General features: G+C 39.5%; 1 protein-coding gene across 1 annotated transcript in view; it reads left to right on the top strand.

Annotated features, from left to right (window-relative positions):
• The window catches only part of ADGRV1 (adhesion G protein-coupled receptor V1), a 675247-nt gene that overhangs the window by 434928 nt on the left and 228826 nt on the right, over positions 1-11493 (top strand). The window contains exon 81 of the mRNA XM_045285199.1: positions 7729-7907. Coding sequence (XP_045141134.1) covers positions 7729-7907 — 179 coding nt within the window. The remainder of the gene's footprint in view (positions 1-7728; positions 7908-11493) is intronic.

The raw sequence follows: 11493 nt of genomic DNA, 5'->3' as shown, positions 1-11493 counted from the left end.
CAGAGGAAAGCACTCAAGGAGATGAATTGAGACAGTGCCTGTAACAGTCGGCTCGGGCTGCAATCATTCTGAGGACGGCACAGGACCAGACAGTGTTTTGTCCCATTGTGCCTACAGTCATGATGTGTCAGAGCTGAATCAGCGGCACCTAACAGCACAAGGACTTCTGCATTACACATTTCTCTTCAACAACGCAAAAGGTGACTCTACAGGGAGATTTCTCCAGATGGAATACTGAATATGTCTGAATACATTTCCCAGAGAAATAAAACAATATATCTGTGGGAAGAGAAGGATGGAGAAGCTCATTATCAACAGCTAGAACACCACCAGGCCTGACTGCAGGACACGATCACCAGTTGCTCATACGTAAGTTCAGGTTGAAGCTGAATAAAATTAAAACCTTTCACTAGAGCCAAAACAGGACCTCGATCTATCCCACTTGAATTTCGGGAACTTTTCAAGAAGAGATTTGGAACATTTTCCACGAATGAGAGAAGACCTGACGAGCTTGGGAGGACATCAAGAGCCTCATACATGAAGAAGGCATCAGGTCGTTAAAGAGAGAGGAAAGAAAGACAAGTTCACAGTGGACGTCATAAGAGACTCTGAATATTGCTCTTAATCATGGAATAGCTACGGTGCATGGAATAAATGAACTCCATGAGGTGAACAGAAATTTTCAAAGGGCAGCTCAAGAAGACAAAGCCAAATATTATAATGAGCTGTCCAAAGACCTAGAGTCAGAGAATCAAAAGGATGAACACACTCAGTATACCATAAACTGACAAAACTAAGAAAAGATCCAAAAGGCAAATAATGAACTATGCATGAAGCATCCAAAGAAGATAGGAAGAATACATAATCATTGTACCAAAAGAACCAGTTTCCATCATTTCAGGAGGTAGCATATGAGCAAGCACCAAGCACTCACTTATCTATGCTAGGAAATTTGGAAGACAACTATTAAGCCAACTGACTGGAAGAGATTCATATTTATATCCATTCCAAAGAAAGGTGACTCAACAAGATGTCAAATTATAGAACAATAGCGTTAATTTCACATGCAAGTAATGTTTTGCAGAAGCTCATCCAACAATGGGTTCAGCAGTGCATTGACATGGACCTTTCAGAGGTTCAGGAAGATTTAGAACAGGATGTGGAACAAGGGATATCATTGCTGATGTCAGAGGGATCACGGTAGAAAGGGATGTCATTGCTTATGTTAGAGGGATACCAGAAAGATGTTCACTTGTGTGACTATGCCAAGGCAACCAACTGTGGATCATTACAAACGATGGAAAGCTTTGAAAAGAGGGAGAATTCCAGAACAATTCATTGTGATCCTGGGGAACCTGTGCATGGACCACGAGGCAGTTGTGTGAACAGAATAAGAGAATATTTTATTTTAAAATCAGGAAGGGTGAGCTGTGTGTAAGGGTGTATCCTCACCATATTTATTCAATTGATATGCTGAACAAATAATCAGAGAAGCTGGATTATATAAAGAAGAATGTGGCATCAGGATAGGAGGAAGTCTTATTAACAACCTACTGTGTGCAGGTGACGCAACCTTGCTTGCTGAACATGAGGAGGACTTGAAGCACTTGCTGATGAAATTCAAGGATTTGACTTTCAGTGGACTAAAATTCAATGTAAAGAAGACCAAAATCCTCAGCTAGTTAACATCATGATAAACAGACAAAAGATTGAAGTTGTCAAGGATTTTGTCTTACTTGGATTTACAATCAATCCTCACTCTTTATGACATGACACATTGAATAAATATGCTGCCCAAGATCTCTTTCAAGTGTAGAAAAGTAAGGATGTTCCTTTGAAGACTAAGGTGTGCCTCATCCAAGTCAGGGTACTTTGATCATCTCAGACACTTGTGAGAGTTGGACATTGAGCAGGAAGACTGAAGAAGAAGCGATGCCTTTGAACAACGAGGCTGGCAAAGAATATTGAAAGTTCCACGGACTACCGAAAGAACACACAAACCTGTTCTGGAGAAAGTACAGCCAGAATGCTCCTTAGAGGGAAAGATGGCAAAACTTCATCTCAAGTACTTTTGACATGTTACCAGGAAACAGCAGTCCCTGTAGAAGACCATCATTCTTCCTAACGTAGAGGGGACCAAAAAGTGGAAGCTTTCTACAAAATAGATGGACACAGTGGCTGCAACATAAGAACAATTGTGAGGATGGTGTGGGATCAGGTGGTGTTTTGTACATCGGGTGGTTATGAATTGGAATTGACCCCGTGCCACCTAATAGCAATGTAGCCCTTAATCCAGCATAAAGTGTAGGTTTCTGCTTTTGTAGCACCGCCTGCATCATTTCAGGATCCCACAAGGGGTATACAAGTGGCCTACTGTGGGGAGCACTGATTTAACCTCTTTCTCCAATTGCAAAAATTGAGACTCAGAGAAGTCAAGCAGTATTGACCAAAACAATACAATTTATCACTACCGAGTCTAGTCAAAAGCCCCAATCCAAGCACTAAATAGTGTTCTTTTTCAAATATATATATGTATATGTATGTGTGTATATCTATATAAAAATTTTTTCTGTTTATTGTTCACATTTTTCTGTCATCACCTGATAGTGAAACTCTTTTTGTATGTGCGACTTTGAAAATCCTTTGACTGTATTTCTATAGACTGAGTCTATGACAGGCAAGTTTCAAAACTACTCTTTAGCATTTTATTTTCATTCTCTCAAGTTCTAGTTACGCAACCAACACGAGGTTGATAATTGTGATAAGTATGCAAATTCAAATCCACAGTCCTTCACGGACAAGCAAGAATGTGACAGGATAATGCAAAGTGCTAGTTCAGATATACCAGTGGGTTAGAATTGATATCAATGGTGTGGCAATAGAGTAATTGCACTGATTTTTAAACATAGTGGAAAACATTTCACTTTGTTATCCGTTTTGAAGTAGTTTATTTCATGGTTTCTCCTGCTTAAAATATTACTGAGATCTTTTTGGACTTGCCTTCAGTGTCTGTGTCATAACAGTTGGAAGGTAAAAGTGAAAAAGTCATTTATTTTTAGTATGTTTGAATTGTTGGGAGAAAAACTCAAGTCATATTAATAGAAGCTGTTAACTTTTAGAATATTAACATTTGAGCTAAAATTATAACAGGACTAAATCTTTATGTGTTTACTTCTGGTCTTGTGATGGTTTATTAGATGTTTATAGTAGCATTTTTAAAGCCTAGAAGTAGAAACAGAGAGACTCAGGTTCTGAAGTGTCCAGTTCACACTTAGTCTTCAGCAAGTCAGTGTAACGAGATTGAGTGATGGTGCGGAGTGTCTAGCCAGCGTCAAAACTACATGGGTGAGTTTAGCACCTTTAACTTGTATTGAGTTCTCATAATCGTATTAGTTCCAACCTTGGATAAGCACACAGACACTAAAGCAAATGAGCACACATGCTATTTATCTAATAACCGGCCATTATTATGCAAACATAAGGGGGTGCTTCCATTTCAATGCCTCTTGATTACAAAGGAGCAGCCATGATTTCGGGGAATGCAACATCTTCAAAATGCTCCACTGTCTTTTTGTTTAGAGAGTGGCAGGGACTGGAAGTGCACATTTCATTCCTTCAGTCGGGGATAAGTAAGAGAAACTTAGACTAGTTAAAGTACATGCACAGACCATGCAAGGACTCCAATGTAAACACACAGGATTAGTCATTGAGCCCAAGAACCGTGAGCAAGAATGGAAGGCTGGGTCTGTTCACCTTTCTTCTCCGCAGACTTTCCCTCTTCACTGTCCTCGTGACTGCCCCGACCCTGAGAGCACATACGCCTGTGGCTATCTGATGCCTATGGCCCTCTGAGGGTGCCTGAGACGCACCCTCCTGCATTTCAAGGAATTCATCAATAGAGGTGGACTCAAAATGTGTTAGGTTTTGCCCACTAATGAACTCACTTGTGACTGAGGGAGCAGACAACTGCATGTGTGGGGGAGAAGGGTTTCAAGAAGGTAGCTCAGGGGTTAAACATATACCCCCAAATGTGCCCACTAGCCTATTCTAAATGTTTCAAAAGTCAAGTAAAGGTTAAGTTACTCAGAAAAAAATCCTTATGTTTGGCCCTGTTGGTAATTTTCTTAAATAATCAAATGCCTCTGCCCCCCACCCCCCATGGTATAGTGTTATTCTGTGTGGGGGTGGGGTGGGGGGGCAGCAGGGGTTGTCGTGGTGGAGAAGCTATATAATTTTAAAGGAAATAATCTCAAAGTATTTGCTAATGTTTGGGTTCTTTCCAAGCCTGACAGATTTTTATTACTTGATAAAAGTTCATAGTATTTAGAGTTTAACCGTTTACTCAAGAGTTTTAGCACTGCTCCCTGTAGCTCTTTGCAGCACAATCACTGTATGTCAAATCTAGCCATCTGTAACCCTTGTCTCCCGCGTATTTGAGCTTGTGGCCAAGGTCAGACAGTGGCTGAAAGGTTCAGTGATTCTAACTGATGTATCCTACATCCATCTATGTGCAAGCACACATTTGGAAATGTGCTGATCTTTCTCATGATGAGTCAATTTGCCAACCTGTATTCTCCATCCTGGGTCCCCCAATAACTGCACCACTGAGCTTACCTTAAGATTCAGTTCCACCCAAACATCTATGTACAGAAACTACAATAAATAGAACTAAAAAAAATGCTTTCACTGTCGAGATGGGAAAATCAATGAGCCTTACTTTCATGAAGTTTTCTTCATGACCCCCAAAGCAAAAACTCACTGCCATTGAGCCAATGCTGATACCTAGCAATCCCTTGCGGCTGTGTAGAATGGCCCTTGTGAGTTGCTGACACTGCATTTTTGTGGGAAAAGGAAACCTTTCTCTTTATGGGAATACAAAGCCTTTTTCTCCCAGAGTGGCTGGTGGTTTTGGCTGTAATGATCTGAGCATCAGACTCTTATTTCATATACTCTCATTTACTTGGGTCCACATCCTTGTATTGATTTTATAAAGTTGGGGGAAACACATCTTGGATCACATAATTTTTTGAAAGGCGAATGAACAAATTTACATAAGCAGCCATTCAAAGTGTGCTTCAGAATTGTACCTATCAGCAGATGCAAGTTGCGCTATGTCGTGCCAACAGGAAATAAAATTCAGAGACCAATCTCCAAGTAACCAAATATTTTAATCCTTTCCTGGTTTAGCCCAATATTAATCCCTCAAGGCCAATTTGGTCAAGACAAAATCTAACTCAGAAGTTTCAGTAAACAGCAACTAAAAGTTTTCCTCCAAAACTTAGGCGTGCTTACTTTCCACACAGAAAGTACTTCCTTTGTATCAATCCTTACTTTTGATGTTAAACTATTTCTCTTTTGGCTTTCACGTTGCCTGGCGCCTAACAGATTTATGGGATGTGAAAACATTTTCATGTGTTGACTTTGTGCGCAGTATTTTACATGCAGTATCTCGTTTAATCTTCATAACATCCTCGTTGAATACCCGAGGAAAGTGAGGTTGTGCCGGGGTTACTAGTTGGTCAAAGTTAACTTATAATATATAATTCTTTTTTTTAGAGATAATATGTAATTCTTAATTATAATTTGATTGTCATTCTTTTGTACTTGCACTTTTCCCACCCTTCTCGATGAAGGAGGATTCATACAGAGAATAGTTATTATTATGTGAAGTATGTGTCATATGACAGTCACTGTTTTTAAGGAGCCCTGGTTGTGTAGCGGGTAGGTGTTGGGCTGCTAACCAGAAGGTCAGTGGTTCAAAACCATGTCATTCCTCAGGAGAAAGATGAGGCTTCCTGCTCCCATAAAGATTTATAGCCTCAGAAACCCTCCGGGATAGTTTTGCTTTGTGGTATAGTCAGTAAGAATCTATGAACTATATCATAGTGAGTTTTCAGTTTGGGAAATGATAATGAAACATCAGCACCCTTCATGAAAGAGACCCCCTTCAGGAGGAATATACAACTTGGAGATGTACTGAAGTGCAGTTAGCTATTGGATGTAGGGTTCATCACAACATTTCCAGGCCTCGCCATGTTCACTCTCTCAACCTTTATGAACTTTATCTTAATAAAATAAGATAAACATAGAGATAGTAAGTACCATCCTTAATGGTTTTCTGTTTGCTTGGAAAAGAAGATTCTAGAGTTCTTCCCTCATCTGCTGTACTGCTATATCTCTAGAATATAGACTGGATGCTGAAAGTTAGTAAGCTCTCAATAAATATCTGTCAAGTGAGAAAACAAAAGGAAATTGTATAAACTAGAAAATAAATGGGCCAAATCTACCAGATCCCAGACCTCTTCCATATAATTATTTTCTGTTCCCTGATCTATTTAGGCAAGTAAAAATTAGTGTTCCCAGTGTTCCAGGTTATACATGCATGGATTTATTCCAGATAAAACACATTTAAACAGGTCTAGAAAAGTAGATGGCTGCAGACAAGGGCTGTCAGAAATACATTTGTCTTAGTCTTGATAGGGTGCCTTCAAAGATTAGATAGATAGATAGATAGATAGATAGATAGATAGATAGATAGATAGATAGATAGATAGATGATAGTAGACAGATGTAGATTTAGAGAAAGAGATATAGATCTGTCTCCAAAGCAGTGGCTTCCAAGGGAATCTGCCGGACCAGTTACGTTCAAGGCAGAAGGTTGGTCAAGTGTGGCAACAATTCCAAAGAGATAATCTTCATATGTTGTCTCAAAGGACACGGTCATGACGGCTTATTAGGAAGACTATTTCTAAAAGTTGAAAACTGCATTGATGAAGACAAAATTCAGAAACATGTGCAAGGGAATTTTCCCCCCATCACAACAATGTATTTACTCCTGCTGAAAGAATAACAAGTCCTAGGGGAATTTTTCTGGGAAACCTTACCCCATCCAGCCTCCAGCCATGATCTTGCCCTTCCGAACTTCCCTTCCGAACTTCCTTTTCTTCCTAAAATTCAAAGAACAGTTAAAAGGAACACAATTTCAGTTCCTCAGGTATGCTGACACAGCCTTGTTGACTTGATACAAATGAAAGGGCATGGAATTCTTTGGGATAGGACCAGAGAGATGGAAGCACTGGCCTTAGGAATTTGTAGCCCTAGATAAAGGTTATGTCAAGAGACTGCAACTTTGGATTTTTTATTTTATTTTCATTTCATAAAGTTGTCTGCGATTTTGTACCAGTACTTTTTGTTTTACCCTCCCTTATCTCCCGCTGGGGGCTGGTGCTGGGGCTATCCCTACTCCCGGGAAACAGGACCTGGCGCCACACCCACTGCCATAGAGTGGCTTATAAGGACCCTTCATAAGTTTGGGAGGTTTTAGAAAATCTTCCTGGGATCACAGTCTCATCTTTCCCCTACGGAGCAGCTAGTGGGTTTGAACTTGTACACATGGGACGTAGGTTTAAATAGGTTTAATTTAAGTAGGTTAAATTGTTGCCTCAAAACACATTAACAAAACAATGCAGATGATTACAATTGGGATTAAATCAAAGAAAACCAAGTACAATAAGAACTACTGTAAATAAACTAAACATATCCTGTATGTTTCTAGACTTGTGGAGCACCTTTAATTTATGGGGTGTATGAAAGATTAAATGACGGACCTAACTTAAAAGCTCAAGGTGAAACTATACTTATTAAGCAGACTTTAGCCCTTTGTTGATCAGTAATTCTTGTTCCATGAATCCAGAGCCCGTTTGTTTCATGCTTTATTTTCTCCCTTAGTCCGTGAATTTCTGGTATGTTCTGGTGATGAACGATGAGCACACCGAGCGGCGGTATCTGCTGTTTTTCCTCCTGAGTTGGGGACTTCCAGCTTTTGTTGTGGCCCTCCTCATCGTCATCCTGAAGGGACTCTATCGTCAGAGCATGCCGCAGATCTATGGACTCATCCACGGGGACCTGTAAGTAATTCCAGGCAAACGCATGGTCGTATTAGGTTGTGTGCTCAGGCAGCTTCATTAGTAAAGATGGTGGAAAGAGTTGACCAAGAAGGATGAATGAAGGATTGCCAGGACAACTTTGCTTTTCTTCCATAGTGTTTGAGGCTCTCCTTCCTTTAACTACGTCTTTAAATGAGCAACTATTACCTCTTCAGTTCCTTTTAAAGATGAGATTTTCTCAGGTGCACTGGTGTCTTGAATAGTTTGTAGTTATATGTGAACATCATTATTAGTGTAATTTAGCATATTGTATTGTGGCAAACAATAAATCAAACCAAACCAACTGCTGACTCATGCCTTGTCAACGCTGACTCATAGTGATCCCATAGGAGAGGGGAGAACTGCCCATGAGACTTTCTGAGAGTGTAACTCTTTACAGGATTAGAAAGTCCCGGCTTTCTTCGGAGGAGCAGTTGGTAGTTTTGAACTGCCCAGCTTGCGGTTAGCAGCCCAGGGAGTAACCACTGTGCCACCATGGAACCAGTCAAAACAAGGGCACTGTGGAAATTTTGAGAAAGAATAGAATCAGGGCAAAAACGAATTAGAGTGTGGCTCGTTATCTGCATGGCCTGTTAGGGGACTGGGGAGTGTAGGCACCATCACCTGCAATATCATTGAATCACAACAGCCGGATCAGACTGAGTGGATGGTGTGAGAAAAATAAGCGGGTGGAGACAGAGTCTCAACTTGCCTTTGCAGAAATATTCTTCTAAATACACTAGCCTTCGCAGCTAACAGATCTTTATGTATGTGCTTACACACATGATATAAGACTCTATAACTTAATCATCATTCCGGAATCTTACAGCTTTGACAACCCCTCATTCTCTCATGGAGGGAAAATATTTTCTTTTTTGTATACAAGAGAGTTTTATATAATGGTTAAGTGCACATTAAGAAAAGGGAAAACATTTTCTAATAAAATTGTTTACCCATCTCCCTGTGGTTAACAAAAAGTAGAAAAAATATTAAACAAAGAGTAGCCTATTCACAAGTTTGTATATACAGTGTTTCCTGATTAACTCACTGAATTATTGGGAAAATATAAATTAGTATTTTAATGTTGAAAAAATACTTTTAGTAAATTATATACTGATATTACTATACTATATAATTAGCAAACAATGTATTATTAGTAAAAATACTGCATAAACATGTGCTACTTTAATATTATTCATTGCTTCCTATTTTTAATCACCTATTATATACTAAAAAAACACTTGCTTATGTATACAAATAAATTTCAGACGTGGACAATCCTTACACAACACTTCACCAAGAATCTGGCTATGCCTTGCACACACACACACACACACACACACACACACAGATATACTATAAATAGTAATTTCATCTACCTATTGAGATTCAGAAAGATCACCTCATACTAATCATTTTATGGTGTTATAGCATCTTTTGTCCATATGGAATTTTATTAGCCTATAATCTCCTGGAAAGAAATGATCCTATCTCTGTATTTTATGACTTGCTACATTTTAATTCGCCTGGTGCTAATTTAAATGTTAGGCAGCCGGGATTAATTTCAGAAAGTTCGGCATCATCCTTTGTCAACTACAAAGTAACCACGAGACATGGCCAGCAAGGCATGTCTTCCCTGTGCTCCCTGACGAGACAGAACATACTTAGCGGTGGGTTTGGGATCATTCGTGTTCCCACCCAGCTCTGGTAAATAGGACCAAGACTCTCCCTCAATGCTTCTAAAAGAATTTTTAAAGAAATAACCTATGATATGTATTTACTTTAAAATAATTGCTTTCTTAAACTTCAGTAAAAAGTTCCATATGAATAGCTACATTATAATAATGAAAAAATGACATTATTGTAAAATGTTGGTTTTAACATGTACAGTTAATAGACAAAAGTTCACGAACTTGTATTTACAGGCTTGTAATTGTAGTTATAGCTAGTGCCTCCTCTGTTCACATAGAATATTCCCAAGTCATATCAAGGTAAAATTGTTCTAATTTTTAAAAACTTCTTTATGATTTTAGTATCATTTCTACCTCAATGGAGTATATCTATTTCATTTAAGAACATAACACTAATCTAGAAGCAATGGTATGATTGGTGGCTACATAGTTCTGTTAAATAACAGCTGATCTGCTATATGAGGGGTACTTTATAGTCTTAAAAGATTTTTCAGTGAACAGGCTTCTCTAACGAGATCATATAGTGCAGTGAAATTACTGGGTAGAGCTACTCTATCTTTGTAACTCCCACCAGATGATTAGGTGTGGAAGGATCTAATTCTGAGATTAGTCAGTTTTGTTACTCCACTGGGTGTGAAGTGAGCCATTTCAGAAGCAGGCTCTGAAATGAACAGAACAGAGAATCTGACAAGCACCAAGAAGCAAGAGCCCAGACAGCGGAACACATCCGGAATCCCTCACAGAGAAGTGGTAGGGCAGCAAAGGCACCAGAGACGTCTATCGGAGACGTGCGATAGAGCGGCAGGCACACAGGATGAGTAAAGTGGGGTGACTTCAGGCAGGAAAATGACTGGCTGAGTGAGGTCCCTTAGGGCATTCATTAGACTAAAGGGGCTTTGTAACTTTGCCCAGACAGGGCGGAGGCCAAGGCTGAGGATCAGGGAGAGTTGTTCCTACCCATATGGCCGAGAAGACGACAAAAGGAGTGCATCCTTGGCATTTTTGACTCTCACTTCTAGCCTGTTTACTTCCCCATTAAACTCTCATAAGCATAGGCAATGTCTGTGTGGCCAGTGCAATGGGTTGTCAACCCAGCAGAGAAGTTGAGGGCCATTGTGACGACAGTTGGTGTCATAACGGGACAAACATGAAGGCGTGTCTGTTCTCCGCCTCATGGGAAGTATCCTGGGGCAGCTATGGAGCTGGGTTCTCCTTAGGTAGCCAGAGGAATTCAGACTTGGCCTCCATGCTATCCCCTCAGAGCGCTAATGCACGAATACACAACAATTGTTATTTAAAAGCATTTTTGTCAAACTGTGGATGCAAAAGTTTGCTGATTTCATAAAAAGAATTAGGAAGTATCCTTCTGTTTCCATTAATTGGAAATATTTTCAAGTTGATGTTACTTCTTTCTCAATAATCTGGAAGACAAACTTAAGGGCATCCAGGCCTGTGTTTGTTTGTTTATTCTTCAGGACAAAGTTTAATTAAAGATTCGTTTTCTTAAAAACACATAGGGCTATTCATGTAATCTATTTCTATGTCTTTGGGTGTTGTATAAGTTTTTTTAGTTGTGCCTTTTTTTTTTTTAATTCTTTTTTTTGGGGCTTGGCCCATTTTTTTTCCCATTCCTTCCTTCCTTCCTTGTGTCAAGCACATTTGTACATTTGTTGCCATCATCATTCTCAAAACATTTGCTTTCTACTTGAGCCCTTAATATTGGCTCCCCCTCCCTCATGAATCCTTGATAATTTATAAATTATTATTATTTTGTCATATTTTTCCCTGTCCGACGTCTCCCTTCACCCACTTTTCTGTTGTTTATCCACCAGGAAGGAGGTTATATATAGATCCTTGTAACCCTTTCTACCCTTTCT

The sequence above is a fragment of the Echinops telfairi genome, unplaced genomic scaffold, assembly GCF_000313985.2.
Source record: "Echinops telfairi isolate 266 unplaced genomic scaffold, ASM31398v2 ScPeMD7_7469;HRSCAF=8507_1, whole genome shotgun sequence".
NCBI lineage: Eukaryota > Metazoa > Chordata > Mammalia > Afrosoricida > Tenrecidae > Echinops > Echinops telfairi.
Note: the sequence above shows the minus strand (reverse complement) of the source record. Positions and strands in the feature narration are given on the sequence as shown.